The sequence below is a fragment of the Meles meles genome, chromosome 13, assembly GCF_922984935.1.
Source record: "Meles meles chromosome 13, mMelMel3.1 paternal haplotype, whole genome shotgun sequence".
In the NCBI taxonomy this organism is placed as follows: domain Eukaryota; kingdom Metazoa; phylum Chordata; class Mammalia; order Carnivora; family Mustelidae; genus Meles; species Meles meles.
The window spans coordinates 82,087,534-82,108,770 of NC_060078.1; the positions used below are offsets into that span (position 1 = coordinate 82,087,534).

Consider the following 21,237-nt stretch of genomic DNA (forward strand, 5'->3'; position numbering starts at 1 on the left):
CGCAGGTTCAACTTAGCCCCATTTCCATAAACAATCCTAGTGGAAAGTATAACATTTTTTCTCTTCTGGACAGTGTATCGCTTTCCTAGCAAGTCGGGTAATTTCTGTGGGATTGCTCTCCTATGAGGTCACATTCCTGCTGTTTGGTGCGACCACAGCCTGTCCCTCAAGGTAAAGGATGGGAGCAGAGTCCCTCACATGTTATTCCCATTTCTTCAACCAGGACTCATAATTTTCAGACCTGAGTCATAATAGCACAGTTTTAAGTTACTAAGGAGTTCACATTTATTGGGCACAAATGGTATTGAAATTTTAATCCTAGACATTTTACAGTTCCCCAAATACTTTTAAATCCACACCATTTTATCATTCTTGATGTGGAAGTCTGCAGTTATGTTCAGGTTACAAAAGGATTGCTCCTTGAGTATTAACTGTCTGACATAGCCACTCCAGAAAATTCTCAAGCTGGTCACAAAGCATTTAAAACTCCCAATTGTTGAGGGACCACGGGAACAGGGATGAGCAGAGAGTTAGGGATATGGCCGATGGCAGAGGAGGTGAGTGGGTCCCCTGGCCACGAGGGGCCGGGGCAAAGCGTTGTGAGGGGAAAGGACCATGAGCCACGTGAACAAGCAGAGGAGAGTGTGCGGGGCACAGGCCTGGGACGAGCTGAGTGTTCTGGGATGAACCCGCATTCGAGTGATGAGGGTTCTAGCCATGTCACCAGAAGGGATGGGTGTGGGTCGCGACATCTGCGGACACTGGTGGGGGGCCTGATAGAAGGGGGAAGAATAGGTATCTGAATGGAAGATGCCAAAGCCCTTCTCCTGGCTGCAGAGGGGGCAGCCACTGGCAGCACGGAGATCATGGTTAGATGAGCCCTGACCACCGGCTTGATTTCACAGCCTTCACTGCGGTCCCCAGTAGTGTGACATCACTGCGGTGGGGGCTTCGGGGGAAGACACAGGCCAGCACCTGGACCCACTCTTCCACGGGTCAGCTGCGGGTCTCTGGTCCGGTTGTTCTCCCCCTGCTTGTTCGTTCACTCATTCACTTACTCATTCAACAACTGTGTGTTCCCTGTCTGCCTTCTGATGGACACTCTGATGTCTTCCATTCAAAAAGCCCGTCCTTTCTGCTTTGGGTCAGTGTGCGCTGATGTCACCCGGGTGGAGACAGCCCCTCTGCCTGCACAGCCAGGACACACATCTTGGAAATGCAGCTTAACCCCAGAAGACTCCGTTCTCTCCATCCTGTGTATCTGAGAGAGGGTCCCAGGTAAAGCTGCCCTCACGACTTGCGTTCTTGAATTGGCCGAAAGAGGAACGGCGCGACCATTTCGGAGGGCGGTCAGGACTGTGGAAGAACAGTGTCAGCCTTGTCCTGCTTCTGTAACTCTGCGGTGGCTTCCAAATCCGAGATAGTAAGAAAAACGAGCTGACAGTGGGTCATGGGGAGGGCTACTCTTGATGGCAAGGCCAGGAAAGACCATCACTTGTTGGGGGAGGAGGTGCACATTAGCCCAGATGCGAAGATGAGAACCTTCCAGTCCCACACAGAGCCACAGGAAGAATGAGCCAGCAGAGGGACAGCAAGTACTTTCCTTTTCCCTAAAATGAGGCAGAGCACGGGGACGCCAAGAGAAAACAGGCATGAAGCACAGAGAGCAACGTCCACTGGTTTACCAGCATAGTTCTCGCCAAGACCCACGTCTCTTGCTCAGGACTCTCAGCGGGATTCCCATGGTGGAATTTACCAGAAGTTCGTGCTGAGCCAGCCATACAGCTCGTGCGGAGCCAGACTACGGAAAGCAATTAGCTGAGTGTATCTTAACAGAGAGCAGGTGTGTTCTTCGAATTGGACCAAGAAGGCTTTGAAATAGCAGTAATTGTGGAATAAGAATTGGAGATCTTCTGAACATTCCCCTAAACCAAAGAAAACCATGCCACAGGCCAAGAGTCACCCTGGCCAGTATTTCACTTTTCAAAAGTCGGGTGAAACTGTTAAGAAAGTGATTGCAAGCATTTAAAAATGTTCTCTACAAAAACAAACCAATTTGATTCTAAGCTGTTCCTGGCAGTTCTGGAAGTTAAATTTCCAACACAAGTGGATTATTCACTTGAGCAGTTAGCCACAAATCCAGTTGTCCAAGGGCTTATTAAATCCAAAACAGGAGCTCTGCCTCACCCACCACCCAGCCGCCACAGGGAAGACAGGAGGCTTTCCAGGGGCACTGCAGCCATGCTTCTCAGAGACCTAGGAGATCTTCGCCCGGCCTCAGACATTGGAAAACAACCGTTGCACGCAACTAAACTCGCTTGAGAAGCCACATGTCTTAGAAGGAAGGAGATGGCACCAAGAGGTCCGGGTCTCCTGGGTGAATCCCTAGCAGGACTCTGCCAGCAGGGGAGAGGGGTAGCAAGTCCACATCCTTGATTTGGGGGAAGCTGGAGAACCTTTGTGGGGCTTCCTAGATGACAATCAGGCTGAAGCTGCACAAGCCAAAGACAAGGAACGTTCTTAGTCCTCTGGACCTTTTCCCTGCAAGACTCTTGGTAGTAGAAAATGAGAGTTATTTACTCTCCTGAAGGCAAAATGTTCCAAGAACTGAACACTTCCCTTTTCACCTACATATTCCATCGTCTTAATCCAAAAGAAGTCCTTTTGGGTTGAATTCTTTTTGTTTAAGAGGCTTTATTTCTAAATATTCCAAGGAGCATTTCAAGGCAGACTGTGCCAGCACTCGGAGAATGTTGTGCAACCTTTTTGAGAAACTGAGTAACTGTTTGCTGAGTACAGTATTTATTATCTACGTACATGGATGATGAAGCTGTCCCTCAGCCTTTTAACTAGTTGCACAATATCTCCCAGCAGTATCTGTAGTCAAAAGACCGTTTCTTATGAGCTCTGCTTATGTATTTATACACTGGTATTTCTTTTAGATGATGCAAATAAAAATTTCATTTGTGCTGCATGGATAGACAGAATAAATTATACACAGCTGTGAGATATCAGAATGTATTTTATGGAGTGATCTTGTTGACAATCCATAAAAGCAGGTCCTGAATGATGTGTACATCTAAGTCCTTAGAAGCCCAGGGGAAAAAATATGACCTTATAAAATATACAGTTCGCATACATTTTGTTTTTCCTAATATTTGGGAATCAACAAAACTCAGTTGCCTAAATAAAAAATGTGAATAACTTCTATTAAGAAGGAACTTCTGGCTTTTTTTTTTCCTGTTGGGTAACCAGATACATTGCTTGACATTTTGATAAAATGGTCAGTTTGCTTCAGTCTCATAGTGGGGGAAAAAACCATATTAGATAGTTTGGTTTCTAACAAGATTTTCATCTATAATAATGAGCTTTACTTTCCCATGGGAAATGTGTATGTCTATTTTGCTTTTGTCTTTGCTGGAGCTTTTTACCTTTGGCCTTGTGACCAGCCAACAGGGAAGGTATAAGACCCAATTCCACAAGCAAGCAAGAATCTTTGCAGCAATGGCTTTACGGTCTTGGAAAAGCCACTAAAGAAGACACCTGCCCCAAAGAGATGTAGGATCCCCCCGTTAGAGCCCTCCAGAGCCTGGCTGCTCATGGAAGTCCTGTCTATCCCTGCTCTGGCCAACCCTCCTTTGCCTGTCTTACTAAGAACAACAACATGATGTCCATTGATGGGCATCAGTTATGCACAGGGAGAGACCGATGTGGAGTTCCGGGACAGTGAACAATGAGCATCTTGGAGCCACAAGGCCCAGCCCTGGCCTTGAGTCCTCTGATCTACTTGCTCCAAGCCTATCTCTGGGGTTCTGCCTTCTGTAGAACAGGAAGCACATTCTCTCCCTTCCTAATTCCTACAGGGTAGAGGAAGTTCAATGCATTCAAAGAGCTTTCAAAAAGCTTTAATGCATGAAACTAGTTTAGGATATTCGAATCCACTTTCCCAAACTTCTATACAGGGTTCATCTGACCAAACCACACTAACGGTGTGAATGTGACCACTGTCCATCCATCAGTAGAAAATGCCAGGCTTAGGTACTGGTGTGTATCCACTCAGGCCACCCAGTGGGCCACTGTGGAAGCAAACTCTGATGAGATTACTACTCAAGATAAAACTTACACATCACATCTGGAATTCTGGCTTTAAAGGGAAACCAGTATGAACACCTGCGTGGACCTAAGAGAGGAGAACCGATCTGAGGCACTAGAAGCAGGATTAAGATAAATATTCTTCTGAAAATCTAGCTGAGGGGAAAAATTGAGGTAGACATTGTGAACCACAAACCAATCTGGGGACAAGGTTCTGGAAACTCATAAAGCATTTTCCTTAGGCCCACGTATGTGAAAGCAAAAGACAGTCTTATAGAACTGACTGAGCCGTTCCTTATTTCCGGGGAAATATGGTTGCAGTGCTCCCATAAAGGGCGGATGTGTTTCCTTGGTTCAGATTCCTATTTGCAGTCTTACCAAATAACACTGTCGCTCTTTCATTTCATCTGCAGACTCCCCGGGTGGAAATTAGGAATGTGATTTTAAAATGACATAGCTCTGGGATGCCCCAAAGAACCATGGTTAATCTGAAAAAGAGTAACTTCAGAGTGGAAAAACCTGAAGAACACTACTTCGGCCAGATGGTCAAGGGCAACATGAAGAGTGAAGTCATACTGCCTGTGTGTACCTTTCAAAGGATGTGGTAGAAATGACACTTTACTTCTGCAGCCTTACTCCCCAAAACCCATGGCCCCAGTCTAACCTGAGACAAATGCCAACAGAGCCACGACCTACAATACACGTGACCAGCAGACTTCGAAATAGGCAAGGTCAAAAACAAGGGCACTCTAAGAAACCTTCACTGCCAAGAGGAGTCCAGGGGGACAGGACAAATGTCCTCCAGGGTCACGTGCTGATGGAATGGAGAAACAGAAAGGGAGATGAGATAAAAAGTAAGGAAATCTGAGTGAAATATGAACTTTGGTTGAAAAAATGTTAATTTTGGTTTATAAGTTATGATAAAAGTATAATATGAATGTAAGATCTTTAACAACAAGGGAAACTGGGTGTCAGGAATATGGAAACGATCTCTATTTTCTTCTCAATTTTCTTATACATCTATAACTATCCTTTAAAGTCTATTAATAATCACTTTTAAAACTTAATCTGACTGCGGCGGCAGGGAGCGGCGGGCCGGGAGCGGGCGCTGGAGCCGAGCCGAGCCGGAGCGGGCGGCGCAGGCCGGCGCGGCGAGCAGCCACCATGTCGGTGTTCGGAAAACTGTTCGGGGCAGGAGGGGGTAAGGCCGGCAAGGGCGGTCCGACCCCTCAGGATGCCATCCAGCGGCTGCGGGACACGGAGGAAATGCTAAGTAAGAAGCAGGAATTTCTGGAAACTAAGATCGAGCAGGAGCTGACCGCCGCCAAGAAGCACGGCACCAAAAACAAGCGCGCGGCCCTCCAGGCACTGAAGCGCAAGAAGAGGTATGAAAAGCAGCTGGCTCAGATCGACGGCACACTATCCACCATCGAGTTTCAGCGGGAGGCCCTGGAGAATGCCAATACCAACACCGAGGTGCTCAAGAACATGGGCTATGCTGCTAAGGCCATGAAGGCTGCCCACGACAACATGGACATCGATAAAGTTGATGAGTTAATGCAGGATATTGCTGACCAGCAAGAACTTGCAGAGGAGATTTCAACAGCTATTTCAAAACCTGTAGGATTTGGAGAAGAGTTTGATGAGGATGAGCTCATGGCAGAGTTAGAAGAACTAGAACAGGAGGAACTAGACAAGAATTTGCTGGAAATCAGTGGACCCGAAACAGTCCCTCTACCAAATGTTCCCTCTATAACCTTACCATCAAAGCCCACCAAGAAGAAGGAAGAGGAAGAGGATGACATGAAGGAATTGGAGAATTGGGCTGGATCCATTTAACTGGTCCAGTGCAAGCTGGGCCCAGACAGACTCTGGTGGCCTGTGCAGCGGGCAGGCATGTGCGTGTGCGGGGCAGGCAGGACATGGTGCAGGCAGGTTCCATCGCTCCTGAGTCTCCCTCCAAAGCAGTAGGGCCGCGTCACTGCTCACTCTCTGCATAGCATGGTCTGCACCCAGCGGGACGGGGAAAGGGGAGGGGGGCGGGTGGGTAGGGTGGGAGGTGCCTGCTGTTTATAATGTTGAATTTCTGTAAAATAAACTGTATTTGCAAATCCAAAAAAAAAAAAAAAAACTTAATCTGAATCTTGGAGGAGCAATATCATTGTGGAGCAATTTAGTATCCAAAGCTCGGAGATGGCCGGTGACCACGGACGGCTCCAAACACCCGCAAACTGGAGGGCTTGCCTCTCTCTGCTCTCGTTGCTCTTTATTCAGGTGGAAGAAAAGACAGGGAGACGGCAGTCAAGTGCAAAGCATCAAGTAAGTGATACGGTTTTCTAGAGCAGGAAAAGGCAGAGGTGTGAGAGAGTGGTGGATCCCCCGGCAATTGAAAGGCCCCCTACGTGCCCCCAGATACTCTAGAGGACAAAGAAACAACAAATTGCTGTAAACACTTCAACATTTTTGGATCATTGGCTCCAAGGCTCTGGGGGAGTACAGAAGTAAGAAGTTGGCTTAGGAAAGTGACACCAAGTGACAGTCACATAAATAGTTCAATAAAAGGATGTCGAAACAGAACCAGATCCTCTCAGAGCCTAATGTTTTACTTATCCACGCGGCAGGACGAATTATCAAGACGAAGGAAGGAAGGAGCCACGGTGTCGAGTCAGAAGACACATCCCACACCCATCACAGGTCATGTTTGGATGATCTTGGGCAAATTCCTCCTGCTTGACTCTGATTCCTTCTGTGTCCTGAGGTTATGGGACCGTCATCTACTGCACAAGGCTGGCAGGAGGCCCAAGTGAGATCATGGATGTAAAGTGTCCTTGGGTGTCATTTAGCTTAGATTTTTTAGAATCAGTGTTTGGAAAGAAATACACGAAAATGCTCTTCCAGGTTTTTCCGAGTGTCGGGGCTATGAAAGCATTGTTTTTCTTCTTTATGTTTGTATGTATCTCTGATTTTTCTATACTCAGCATGTATTGTTTTTATGATGGATAAACTTTTATGATGAATAAAAAATAAACTTAAAAAAATATCAATCATTTGGACTCGTGATAACAAACCAACTGCTTGAATGTTTTACTTTTTCTTACCGGCTTTCCTGGCACCACAGATACCAGACTCGGGCATGCCAGAGGACAGAGCCCATTTGGAAATAAAAGCAATCAAGCACTATGGAACAATTACAATTTTGAAAAGATGTTTTATGTGTCATTTCCAAACTCAAAGAAAGCTGGTTATGGCTTCTCATAAATGTTTCAAATGGATTCATAGCCCAAGCATCCATTGTCTCTACTACACAGAAAAGTAATTCTCCATGCCCGTAGTGTATCTGTTTGCAGGGAGCAAAATCATTTACAACATTAACTTATTTTTATACCCTTTGCTGGTCAGTGGAAAGTAGAAGCTAATGCAAGGACCATTTTACAAATGGTCAGACTGAATTATGGATTATATGGGTTATTCTTAATGTTGCCTAACAAGGAATGGCAGAATTTATGACAAAACCCAAGCACTTTGCATTTCAAATACATTTTGTCACTTTGCCCTTCGCAACTGGGACCAAGTCCTGCTACAGGAATTCATTTGATTACTCTTGGGGGTTGGAGTCGGGTCAGAGTTTTCCAAAATTTGCCTTGTAAAAAAATTATATAAGGGGGAAAAAATAGAACCAATGATTAAAATCTATACTCCAGGTGCCATTATTGAAAGTTAACAGCAAAAGGACAAGAATAAAAATGAATTTATTTCACTCACTATTATAAATTTAGCAAATGAAAGTACACAACAGTGAGGGAGTGGTCACTTTCCCCTACTAGAAGCTCACACTTGCCCTCAGTTCCGTCTGAGGGCAATCTCTAACATCCTTGGTACACCATTTGTCACCAGTGACCAACTTCTGCTAGTTGGGACAGTGAACAACGAACATCTTAGAGCCACAAGGCCCAGCCCTGGCCTTGAGTCCCCTGATCTACTTGCTCCAAGCCTACCTCTGGGGTTCTGCCTTCTGCAGAACACAAAGTACATTATTTCCCTTCCTAATTCTGAACTCTGGTTCAGCAGCACCTGACCATTCTCTGACCAGGTCTTGCCTTGTTCCACTCATCCCCCTTTCTCTGACCTTCTCTCCCTGAGGGATTGAATAGCCCCCCAAGTCCCAGCTCGGGGTCATCTTCCCTCTCTACTCTGACTGTCCCCCACAGAACTCATTAACATTACGCTGATGTTGCCCAAATCAATATTTTCCCATCTGGCGCACTCACCCAAGAGCAGTCTATATTACAACACCTACTGGGCATTTTAATTCCTATGTCTTGTCACCACGATCACCTCAGACTCAGCATGTACAAAAATCAAAGGTTTCATTCCATCCCCCGGCCAGAGAGCAGAGCATTCTGTGACACACTTGTCTTGCTAATGCCACCACCGTTCCCTGCTCCTTAAGTCACCTGGTCACTTGGCTGGGTGAGATCTGGCACAGTCCTTGTCTTCTGGCCTATGGTCAACAGCTCCAAGGAGCTTTTATTGGTGCTTTGGTTTTGCCTCTTTTGTTTTCTGAAAACTCTCTTACTTCTTCATTGGATCCTTCTCCACAGCCTCAGAACCTGCAGGTTCTCCCTCTTCCAGTCTTAAAGGAGGGGTCCATCTGAGAAGAGCACAACCCTACAGCATTGTTTTCCGTCAAGAGAACACAGTGTAAATGTCCTAAGGCTACAGTGAGTACGGCAGTCAGTATGGCTACAGTGAAGTGGGTGACTGGGACGGACAGAGCTATGAGCAGAAGCACGGGGGTAAAGAAGGCCTGGCTCACGGCGCATCCTCCAAGGCAGAGTCTGGATATGGAGTGCAATGGGAAGACATTCTAGAGTAGGGTCGTAGGCAGAGTAAATCATCCATATTAGAGACATTCTCTTTATGAGAGTGGAGAGTATGAAGGCTGGAGAAGAATGGAAAAACGAGAACCATTCATAGGCCCAAAACACAGTGTTGCTTTAGAATTTGTCTATTTCTTAATTTTAAAATATGCTGATATGCCTTAAACTGTAGTTGTAGATCACTACCATTCTGCTGTTTGGAAATAACCAATGTGTTTCTAAAAGTGTTGTGTAACCGACTTTTGGTGTTCATGCAGAATTGTTGTATGCGTAAGCCGCATGTTAGACACTTGTCTCTTTTAAAGACTAAAATAACTGTACTGAAAAAAGATTATGATTATGATGTGATTATGATTATTATGGCTGATATAATCAATAAGCACATATCGATCACGATGGTGATCACTAACTGAACGACGGCCACACACCAAGCCCCACTCAAACTCTTTGAAAGTTTAACTTGTTTAAACTTCACTATACCCCATGAAGTTTATCCTCATTTAATACATGACAAAAGAGGTCCAGAGAAATGAAGCCCACAATCAAGCAAATCAAGAAGCCAGGAGGCCAGTCCCCACAGCTAAGTTCTTGGGTCTGTGCTCCAGCTGCATTGCGCGATACAGGAACAGTCCCTTGGGCCTGGAGATGCATGGAGTACGATGGAATCCTTCCCTGTGTCCTAAAGTCCTAGAACTCCATCCCCTGGCCACCTCATCTTACTCGTTCTATTGTCCGTCCCCACCTCTCCACCCCCCAGAAGAAGTAGGGACTTTGTCTATGAAATTCGCTGTTACAGCCTCGTGTGCGACATGTATTTATTTATTTTTTTAACATTTTATTTATTTGACAGAGAGAAATCACAACTAGGCAGAGAGGCAGACAGAGAGAGAGGAGGAAGCAGGCTCCCCGCGGAGCAGAGAGCCCGATGTGGGGCTCGATCCCAGGAGCCTGGGATCATGACCTGAGCCGTAGGCAGAGGCTTTAACCCACTGAGCCACCCAGGCGCCCCGCGACATGTATTTATTTAGTGAATTATTACCAAACAAATGAAAAGTTCCAACAGCCTTGTTGTGATCATAATGACATAAGGGAGGAAGCTGGCGCTTGGTTCTCAGCGCAGAGGTTCTGAGAGGTGATTTTTAGCTCACCCAGCGATGTCTGGTCCCTGGCAGTTCGGTGCACAGAACCAAACCCACGTGTGTCTTATTTATAAGCCAGATTTACTTATTTTTAATGAGAAAGAACTGGCAAGTCAACCAGAACCCTCATCTAAAGCATTTTGTTCATTATCTTCCCAGCAGGAACTCTTCCTTGAAAAGCCAAATTAAGATCAGAACAGAGAACTGAGGAACCATAATAGAAACTGTGATCATGAAAGCCAGGTATTTCCTTTTCCACTGAAGGGTGTGTACCTGCCATGCTCCCCGAGGGAGAGCTGGACTCAGCAGGTGAGCTGCACACCCAAAGGAAGCAGGCGTAGGCCGATTACTTGACCTTGACTCTACGGACTGCAGGAGCCCCTGAAGGCTAGCTCCCAAACCTTGAAACTCATAGCATAGATGACCCTCCTGCCACCATTTGGACACATCATCTTCCTTATGAGAAAAACCCACTTTGAGTTTTAACTCAGATAACAGTTTATGGACCTGATACCCCATGTGTGTTTATGCGGAAATATATTCAGAAATCCAGAATGCAACACCAGGGGCATAACCTATGCCTCATGCCCCTACTACAGAGCATTTCCTCCCCCTTCTCTAGCTGCCGGACACTCAACGTGGGGACTCCTGTGGCTCCGGCGGTTTGGGGGTGGGAACAGGGCAAGACTGGGGGCCTTGGCTTCAAGGTGGTACCTGGAGGAAGTCAGGATGGGGGATAATGGGAATTAGCTAGGGCGCACCTGCCCAGGGGGAAGCGTGGCTCTCTGGAGGCAGGGGCAGGGAGTATTTTACAACTATTAATATTCTACGTGTTGACTTTGCTGGTTGAATTGGAGGGACCCCAATGGGAATCCTAACATCAACAGTCCCCAACAGGATAAACAAAACTATTACAACACAGGGTTAGAGTCCTGCGTTCAGAGATATTTCACTTCTCTGAGATTTGATAAATATTTATTAGGTACACAGAATGACTTGGGAGCACTTTTAGTAACTTCAATTAGACACATTTTCAGTCTCAGTTTTTGTCCCGGTCAGGAACTTTTAAACAATTTCCTCTCAATAATACAAATCTTTACTCTGATCTAGCCCCATGAGACAACAGAACTGGCCAGTACCGTGCCAGCCAACACGCACCTCACCAGAGCAAGTGCTTTTGTGGGCCGAGTGTCATTGTCCTGCTTTGAAATTCATGCCAGCGCTGCATTAATTGTTTTAAATGGATTCTTAATCCTCTATAAAATTAGCGCTGATAAGCCGTCCAAGTGCCATCGCTGAGAGGGGCCACAGTCACTACCCGGAGCTTGCCCTGTCTTTCCCTCTCCTGGCTGGTCACACAGGGGAGCCCAGTGGCATCCACAAGAGGAGGCATGAGGTTCCATGGCCTCCCTGCTCTATGGAATGCTGGGGGCAGGGGAGAACGGGCAGGGAGTGGGCCGGGCCCTCTCCTGCCCTTTGCTGAATATGAAGCATGACTGTTTTCTGTCCATTCAGCAGGACCAGGCTCTGGCAGGTCGACATCTCAGTAGCCAATCATAGCCAAAAGTTCTCAGAGGCCAAAAGTTCGGAGAAAAGCCCTCTCAAAAATATCTGAGCATTTGCGGGATGCCTGGATGGCTCAGTGGACTGGACACCCAACTCTTGATTTCAGTTCAGGTCATGACCTCAGGCTCCGGGGATAGAGCCCCACGTTGAGCTCCCGGCTCAGTGGGGGTCTGCTTCTCCCTCTCCCACTGCCCCCCCACTTGCTCGCTCTCTCTCTCTCTCTCTCTCTCAAATAAATAAAATTTGAGCATTTGTAAAGAAAAAAAAACCCCACACATTTCCTTGTTGTTTTAATGTGCATTTGTCCCTGAAGTTAAACATTTTCGTATTTGTATCCGTCGTTTTCATTTCTTAATTCGGTGATTTTGATTCCCTCTCTTTTGCCCATTTTTGACCGAATTTATTTCTATGAAATGTTATGTGCTAAGAATATTAAACAGGCTTATTTCTAAAATGAACAAGCTACCAAATAATACCTGAGTCAACCAGCATCTTCCCCAAGCATGGAGGTGTCTGGGGGAGGTGTCCCCCTCCACTGGGGGATCCCGCTCTGTGGCTCAGGAGCGGCCGGGAGGTGGTGTAGGTTCCACGTGGCTCAAGACCACAGGCAGCCTCTGCCTTCCGGGGACCCTTCTAACGCACATAACAGAGTACACGAAAGTGAACCCCCGGGAGAGCCAAGGAAGCCATAGGAGATGACTTGTGGAGAGAAAGCCTTTGACTTAACACCTCGTCCGTGGCTGAGCTCCAACGGAAGTCACCATTTGGGAGGGAAGAAAGGAAGGGAAGTGGCTGCTCTGAGGGTTGGTTTCCCATCAGCTTCTGCCCTGCGGGTTGTCCCCTTCGTTCCAACTTGCTTCTGCCCTCAGAGGGCACGAGGTCCCGTGAAGAAGGCTGGGAAGCCGAGCGCCTGCGAGAGCGATCTGAGTGGCAGCGGGAAACGGGCTGCGGTTGACATGGTCCAGGATGCGGCAGGCTTCGGACAGGTACGCTCAGGGCACTCACACGCGCAGGGTGGGAGGGAGGCAAGGACCACGGCCCAGGTGTGCCTCGGCCGCAGAGGGGGGACCTGTGAGGACGTGGATGTCTCTCAGGAGAAAAAGATGCTACCTCAGGTCCAATCACAAGTGAGCCGATGTGCTCTACTGGTCCGCTCTTAGACTTTGTTCCCACAGACGTTCTGATGTTTACGCTATGGACAGACAAACGCTTCTCCCATCTCTCTTCCCCTCGGAATTTCAAACTCACAAAACCTTCATCACTGAGGAATTTTCTTTGACAGTCTCTGTTTATGAGAACAGACAATAAATCAGGATCCGTGTAGTGCTGCCAGATATAGGAAACAAAACCATGACGTCCAGCTCAATCTGAATCTCAGATAAACAACAGCAGTCTTCAATAGAAGGGCGTCCCCTGCAATATAACGCGACCCTGATCGGAAACTCAGACTGAGCTGGGCGTCCTCTGTTTTACCCGGCAGCCTCAGATCCAGGTTCCTCGAATAGCTCGCTGGCCCACAAAGCCAAAACATTTCAATCAATTCGTAGGAGCACATTCTAGCTTCAGGAATTGAGGTGAACGCGAGAATTCCTGGAACGTCATTATTGTCCATCAAGTCAGAGTGGGCGACCATATTTACTGGGGCACAGAACTGGGACCAAGTAAGCCAGGTGCCATATTTCAAAGGGGAAGAGAGATGGGACGCTCACTCAAGAGCACACCTCTTCAGTAACTGGATCCTCTTAATCTCGCAGCTTGTGTAACCCAGCTGCTGGGAGACAAAATCTATACACAATAAAGAGTTTCATTCAGGGGTCCGCATGACTCCATCCATCACCGAAGCACATGTCTGGCACGGACTGAAAGCCAAAAGCAGTCTAACAAATATTTCAAAACTGAATTTATATCTTTCTCACACATGGTTTATATACGGATGTAATACCTAGAGAGCTTTTCAGTTCTCAGATCATATCCTGGCTAAACTACAAATAATGTCTGCAGCAGACCACAATACCAAAATTATTTGCTTTTTAAATATGTTAAAGAAAGCTAAGTGTATGAGGGGCGTCTGCCAGAGATGTCTGCTTTAGTATGCAATTGTTAGAAGGGAGCAGAATCCACACACATCCACAGTAAGCTAAATATTTGCGTAATTCCTTACACAAAGAGGGAGCTGCTCTCTGAAGCTCCAGCTTCAGGATGAAACTTACCAAGGACGCTTAGCTCACGTTTTAAAAGTTCTGAGTATGTGCTCCATCTAGGAAAACGTTTGACGGTCTCCTCTCTAACAGGGCATGCAGGGTGTTTGCTCCTGCTGTCCCAAGGCAGAAAGACTTAGCATAATGGCTTTCCAGGCCGGAGAACGAGCTCAGGTGTACTGGCCGGCCCTAAGTGGCTTTTCCTTACGACCGATTTCTAGATAGAACTGAAAACTATGGAAAGACAAAAATTTTGTCTTCAGCATCAAACAGCCACATGTTTGTAGACTTTCTTGTCTTCATCATTTTCAGTTTTCCTCTGCCTGTGTGGTAGCTAGAGACCCAGCTTCCATCCATTGGGCAGCAGACCCTTTTCGCCACTGGCTGGCCAGGGTGTCCTTGTAAATACTCCAGTACCCTCTCTGCTCCCAAGAGTAAAATGGAAACACGGAAACTGTCAGCAAGCCCAGTCCCCACGCTGGCACCTGCTGAAATTCTCCTAACTTTGCCCGCAGATTGCTTTCTGATGAGGGCTGGGTGGGGAGCAAGGAAGTCATCACATCGATTTTCTGAGGAAATGACACAATTTATGTTTTTTAACTTGACAGTATTAGTAGAAATCAGAGCCACGGGGAGAGAAACGCTCCTCCCAACATGCAGGCAGGCACATATACGCACACACGTTTTTTGTTTTGTTTTTTTTTGTTTTTTTTTAAAGATTTATTTATTTGACAGAGAGAAATCACAAGAGAGGCAGGCAGAGAGAGAGGAAGGGAAGCAGGCTCTCCGCTGAGCAGAGAGCCCGACGCGGGACTCGATCCCAGGACCCCGAGATCATGACCTGAGCTGAAGGCAGCGGCCTAACCCACTGAGCCACCCAGGCGCCCCTACGCACACACGTTTGCACGCGCACATCCTAGGGCTCTAGAGGGCAGACTCTGAGAGAGGGAGGGGGGGACAGGAACACCTGCTTGCGGGCTCATCCCCACCACGAGGCTCATCTGGCCCCACAAGGTGACCAGAATTTTAGGAAGCCGCTTCCCCAGGTCCTGACTGTGCGCTTTTCTTGGAGGACATTGCACAGTGGCTTGGGTGCAGGAAGGAGCGGGAGAGTCCTTGGTGGCAGTTTGGTAGCCAACAACTCCCAGGAGCTCACAAAGTGCTTTACACAACACAGACTGCATGGTGGGTTGTATGCACCCTGTTCTCCCCAGGAGCAGGAATGGGAACAGGACGGGTGGGAAGTGAGCCCTGGAGAAACCAGGTGCCTTGCCAGAGCTCACCCCCCTGGCAGGTAGCAGAGGACTGGCTCAAATCTGGGGCTTCACCTGCCCTGGTCACCTAAGGCTCAGGGCTCTTGATCCCACACTCCCCCTCTGTAGGATATGCCCAAATTAGGGGCTTCAGTTAGCCAAAGCAGGGCTGGGAGGCAGGCAGTGGGCAGGCTTTCAGCAGAAGCTAGGCTGTGGCAAGGTGCATCCTGAGATCCAGGCCCCACTCTCAGCAGAAGCTGGTGCCGAGCAACCTGAGCACCCTGACCTCTCAGTCTGTCCTCTGGTCTCCCTTCCAGTTTCAGGTTTCCTGCATGACTCTGACTCAGACCTCCCCAAGTGTGGCCCGGTTGTAACCAGCCCTCCTGCCAGCTCTGCCCTCTACCACCCCTGACCACAGTCAACAGGCTCTTCAAATTGACGCCCAGGCCAGTTTTCTGCCTCTCTAGAAATCACTCTGCTCCCTCGAGGTACAACAGATCTCTGTCCCACCCAGAGAGCTGCCCAGAGCCTCCCACGAGCCCCCCCCCCCCGCCCCTCTGGGCATTGTGTATGGTCTTCCATACACAGGCATGTGGGCATCACCATGCCATATGGGAGATGGCCTCTTTTTTTTTTAAGATTTTATTTATTTATTTGATAGATCACAAGTAGGTAGAGAGGCACAGAGAGAGAGAGAGAGAGAGACTGGAAGGGAAGAAGGCTCCCTGCCGAGCAGAGAGCCCAACATGGGGCTCGATCCCAGGGTCCTGGGATCATGACCTGAGCTAAAGGCAAAGGCTTTAATCCACTGAGCCACCCAGGCGCCCCGGGAGATGACCTCTTAATAGAACTTTTACTCTGAGCCCCAACTCCCAACCCCCAGGACCCACCACACGCTAAATAAGTGTGTTGAACAGATATAATAGAAGAGATGAGGTCCAGAAGTTGTCACTGAGATGTATGAAAATGGCCTGGCTAACAGTTTGGGTCCAGAGGGAAAATGCCACTGGAAGGCTCTGGTCTTTCTACCCTCTCCTCTAGATAAAGGGTCACCAAATTATTCTGGGATCTTCACTGAAGGAACTCAGACCTCTAGTGTCTCAGGACCCTGGCACATCAGCACCACGTCTGGCTGGGGGCAAAATGCTCTCAGACAGGACACTGACCACAGGGGACATGGTATTCCCTTCCCAGACCCCTTCCAAGTCTTTTAATTGGGGCAGCATCTGTTTGGTATAATAGACCTAACACTGCCCCATCCTTCTGCTGACCAACCCTCTGCATAAAGGGAGCAGGGCTCTCGCTCGGGGACATCGACAGGGGCCAGTGGCTGGGAGCAATGTAATCACCCTGCTGTGTTTTCCTACTATTTGTTTCTATATCTTTGTGACAAGTGACACCAGCCTTCCATTTATAACATGGAAGTCCACTTTCCTCCTTAAATAAATTGAAGCAGAATGTGTATATTCTGACTTAAAGGGAAATGTAGGATAAATTAAGAAAAGATGTTACTAAGTAAATGACGACACAGGTGAGATCCACACGCGGAAAAGTCATGGTGTTGTCAATGCCAAGTTGGGGAACTTGGTAGTGACGGACTGCTTAGACCACAGCTGGTCCACACTGCTATGTGCTGAACTACTGAAGCAGCTCGATAAACAAGCAGGCCCCGACCCCAGCAGAGATGAGATCCTGATTCAGGGTACGGTACCAAGTGGGGTATGAATCTGAGTTCGTAACGAGCTCCATGGATGATTCCAATGCAGGCCATCTGGTAGATCAGCAGTCTCAGAGACCCTGGCTTTGAATCAATAATCCTTGACCACCACTCTAAAATCAAAGCATAAAGTCTCCTCTTAGGATAGGAACGTCCCTATTTGGTGATCTCTACTATGATCAAAGCTGGCTTCGCTCTACTACTCCAGAACATCTATCTTTTCATCCATGAGACATTTGAGCATATCCACACACACAATACAGCCCATAGATTGAGAGGGAATTATCACCCACTCCCTATGTTCACATGGAAGCAATACCTAATAAGGAAAGAAGTATGAGACATAAACTCCAACACCAATGAGCTCACAACTTCACGAAGCCATTACTGAATCCGCCAGCCTTTACAGAGCACCGGCCATGTTGCAAGCCCTTGGGGATGAGAGTCGAAGGCCCCAAGTCCAACTCTGAAAGACTTCACAGCATGAAGTGGGGCAGACAGTGGTGCCAGAACAAGATGGCGGAGCACCCAGGGACAGTGCCTACCTCAGCCTGAAGAAAAGAACTGGACGGAGGACAGTAGTCAAGGAGCTGTCCCAAGGGACAGAGGTTCACAGGCACAAAACGGGAGGCATGCAGAACAGCATCCCGGGCTGAGAAAGCAGCCTACGTAGTAAGTAGTCACATGGATGATGAAACGGGGCAGACACTGTGGCTACATTAGCATGTCATGCTTTTCACTTCCTCTGTAGAGAACCTCAACCTGTTTACTAAAGAACCAAGTTCTAGGAGGGCCTCTGGTAGCTAAATGAACTGAACAGATATGCTTGAGTTCTATTTTTTTTTTAATATTTTATTTATTTGACAGAGAGAAATCACAACTAGGCAGAGAGGCAGGCAGAGAGAGAGGAGGAAGCAGGCTCCCCGTGGAGCAGAGAGCCCGATGTGGGGCTCGATCCCAGGACCCTGGGATCATGACCTGAGCCGAAGGCAGAGGCTTTAACCCACTGAGCCACCCAGGTGCCCCACATGCTTGAGTTCTAAAGCTAACCAATGCTTGAATGGGCAAAGGTAATGGAACCCAGCTCGAGCCCGACCCTGCTCATATATCTTTCGGGAGATTTCATAACGTACCCAGAGTTCCTAAAAAGATTTGGAAACTGCCTTCTGTGACGGTTGACTGCTCTGGGACGGCCAGCCCTAGGCTTCCAGCTGCCCTTACTTGGGAAACACACTCCCCAGGGATAATGTCCCTTTGCAAGTCTACAGAATATTGTTAAGCCCAGCCAGGGGACTCACGTGCACAGCACATTCTGCATGCCTAAATGTAGTATCAAAGGAAGGTAGTCTATGTAAATCTGAGATGACATATTTTAAATAATTTTTATACTGATTTAAAAAAAAAAACCTTCTTTAAAAGGAAAAGATGTCATTAAATGTGTAGATTGCTTTAGGTAGCATGGACATTTTCACAATATTTATTCTTCCAATCCAGGAGCATGGAACATTTTTCCATTTCTTTGTGTCTTCCTCAATTTCTTTCATGAGTACTTTATAATTTTCTGCGTATAGATTCTTAGCCTCTTTGGTTAGGTTTATTCCTAGGTATCTTATAGTTTTGGGTACAATTGTAAATGGGATTGACTCCTTAATTTCTCTTTCTTCTGTCTTGTTGTTGGTGTACAGAAATGCAACTGATTTCTGTGCATTGATTTTATATCCTGACACTTTACTGAATTCCTGTACAAGTTCTAGCAGTTTTGGAGTGGAGTCTTTTGGGTTTTCCACATATAGTATCATATCATCTGCGAAGAGTGATAGTTTGACTTCTTCTTTACCAATTTGGATGCCTTTAATTTCTTTTTGTTGTCTGATTGCTGAGGCTAGGACTTCTAGTACTATGTTGAATAGCAGTGGTGATAATGGACATACCCGCCGTGTTCCTGACCTTAGAGGAAAAGCTTTCAGTTTCTCTCCATTGAGAATGATATTTGCGGTGGGTTTTTCATAGATGGCTTTGATAATATTGAGGTATGTGCCCTCTATCCCTACACTTTGGAGAGTTTTGATCAGGAAGGGATGCTGTACTTTGTCAAATGCTTTTTCAGCATCTATTGAGAGTATCATATGGTTCTTGTTCTTTCTTTTATTAATGTGTTCTATCACATTGATTGATTTGCGGATGTTGAACCAACCCTGCAGCCCTGGAATAAATCCCACTTGATCGTGGTGAATAATCCTTTTAATGTACTGTTGAATCCTATTGGCTAGTATTTTGGCGAGAATTTTTGCGTCTGTGTTCATCAAGGATATTGGTCTGTAGTTCTCTTTTTTGGTGAGATCCTTGTCTGGTTTGGGGATCAAGGTGATGCTGGCCTCATAAAATGAGTTTGGAAGTTTTCCTTCCGTTTCTATTTTTTGGAACAGTTTCAGGAGAATAGGAATTAGTTCTTCTTTAAATGTTTGGTAGAATTCCCCTGGGAAGCCATCTGGCCCAGGGCTTTTGTTTGTTTGGAGATTTTTGATGACTGTTTCAATCTCCTTACTGGTTATGGGCCTGTTCAGGTTTTCTATTTCTTCCTGGTTCAGTTGTGGTAGTTTATATGTCTCTAGGAATGCATCCATTTCTTTCAGATTGTCCAGTTTGTTGGCGTAGAGTTGCTCATAGTATGTTCTTATAATTGTCTGTATTTCTTTGGTGTTAGTTGTGATCTCTCCTCTTTCATTCATGATTTTATTTATTTGGGTCCTTTCTCTTTTCTTTTTGATGAGTCTGGCCAGGGGTTTATCAATCTTATTGATTCTTTCAAAGAACCAGCTCCTAGTTTCATTGATTTTTTTCTATTGTTTTTTTGGTTTCTATTTCATTGATTTCTGCTCTGATCTTTATGATTTCTCTTCCTCTGCTGGGTTTAGGGTTTCTTTCTTGTTCTTTCTCCAGCTCCTTTACATGTAGGGTTAGGTTGTGTACTTGAGACCTTTCTTGTTTCTTGAGAAAGGCTTGTACCGCTATATATTTTCCTCTCAGGACTGCCTTTGCTGTGTCCCACAGATTTTGAACTGTTGTGTTTTCATTATCATTTGTTTCCATGAATTTTTTCAATTCTTCTTTAATTTCCTGGTGGACCCATTCATTCTTTAGAAGGATGCTGTTTAGTCTCCAATCCCTATCAAAATACCATCCATTTTTTTCAAAGAAATGGAACAAATAATCCTAAAATTTATATGGAACCAGAAAAGACCTCGAATAGCCAAAGGAATATTGAAGAACAAAGCCAAAGTTGGTGGCATCACAATTCCGGACTTCAAGCTCTATTACAAAGCTGTCATCATCAAGACAGCATGGTACTGGCACAAAAACAGATACATAGATCAGTGGAACAGAATAGAGAGCCCAGAAATCAACCCTCAACTCTATGGTCAACTAATCTTCGACAAAGCACGAAAGAATGTCCAATGGAAAAAAGACAGCCTCTTCAATAAATGGTGCTGGGAAAATTGGACAGCCACATGCAGAAAAATGAAATTGGACCACTTCCTTACACCACACACGAAAATAGACTCCAAATGGATGAAGGACCTCAATGTGAGAAAGGAATCCATCAAAATCCTTGAGGAGAATGCAGGCAGCAACCTCTTCGACCTCAGCCGTAGCAACATCTTCCTAGGAACAATGGCAAAGGCAAGGGAAACAAGGGCAAAAATGAACTATTGGAATTTCATCAAGGTCAAAAGCTTTTGCACAGCAAAGGAAACAGTTAACAAAACCAAAAGACAACTGACAGAATGGGAGAAGATATTTGCAAACGACATATCAGATAAAGGGCTAGTATCCAAAATCTATAAGGAACTTAGCAAACTCAACACCCAAAGAACAAACAATCCAATCAAGAAATGGGCAGAGGACATGAACAGACATTTCTGCAAAGAAGACATCCAGATGGCCAACAGACACATGAAAAAGTGCTCCACGTCACTCGGCATCAGGGAAATACAAATCAAAACCACAATGAGATATCACCTCACACCAGTCAGAATGGCTAAAATTAACAAGTCAGGAAATGACAGATGCTGGTGAGGATGCGGAGAAAGGGGAACCCTCCTCCACTGTTGGTGGGAATGCAAGCTGGTGCAACCACTCTGGAAAACAGCATGGAGGTTCCTCAAAATGTTGAAAATAGAACTACCCTATGACCCAGCAATTGCACTACTGGGTATTTACCCTAAAGATACAAACATAGTGATCCGAAGGGGCACGTGTACCCGAATGTTTATAGCAGCAATGTCTACAATAGCCAAGCTATGGAAAGAACCTAGATGTCCATCAACAGATGAATGGATAAAGAAGAGGTGGTATATATACACAATGGAATACTATGCAGCCATCAAAAGA

At 46.3% G+C, this 21,237-nt stretch overlaps 2 protein-coding genes across 2 annotated transcripts in view; one reads left to right on the top strand and one right to left on the bottom strand.

The window, feature by feature from the left end:
- The window catches only part of ADAM12 (ADAM metallopeptidase domain 12), a 346,383-nt gene that overhangs the window by 299,347 nt on the left and 25,799 nt on the right, over positions 1-21,237 (bottom strand). The gene's annotated exons all lie outside the window — the stretch shown is intronic.
- On the top strand, positions 5,171-6,200 carry LOC123955549 (charged multivesicular body protein 4b). Its single transcript, XM_046027702.1, has one exon. It carries the CDS (start codon positions 5,257-5,259, stop codon positions 5,929-5,931), a length of 675 nt encoding a protein of 224 aa, XP_045883658.1. The 5' UTR covers positions 5,171-5,256; the 3' UTR covers positions 5,932-6,200.

Coding starts and splice junctions, on each gene's coding strand:
- LOC123955549 (XM_046027702.1), top strand. CDS start 5,257: ATGTCGGTGTTCGGAAAACTGTTCGGGGCAGGAGGGGGTAAGGCCGGC.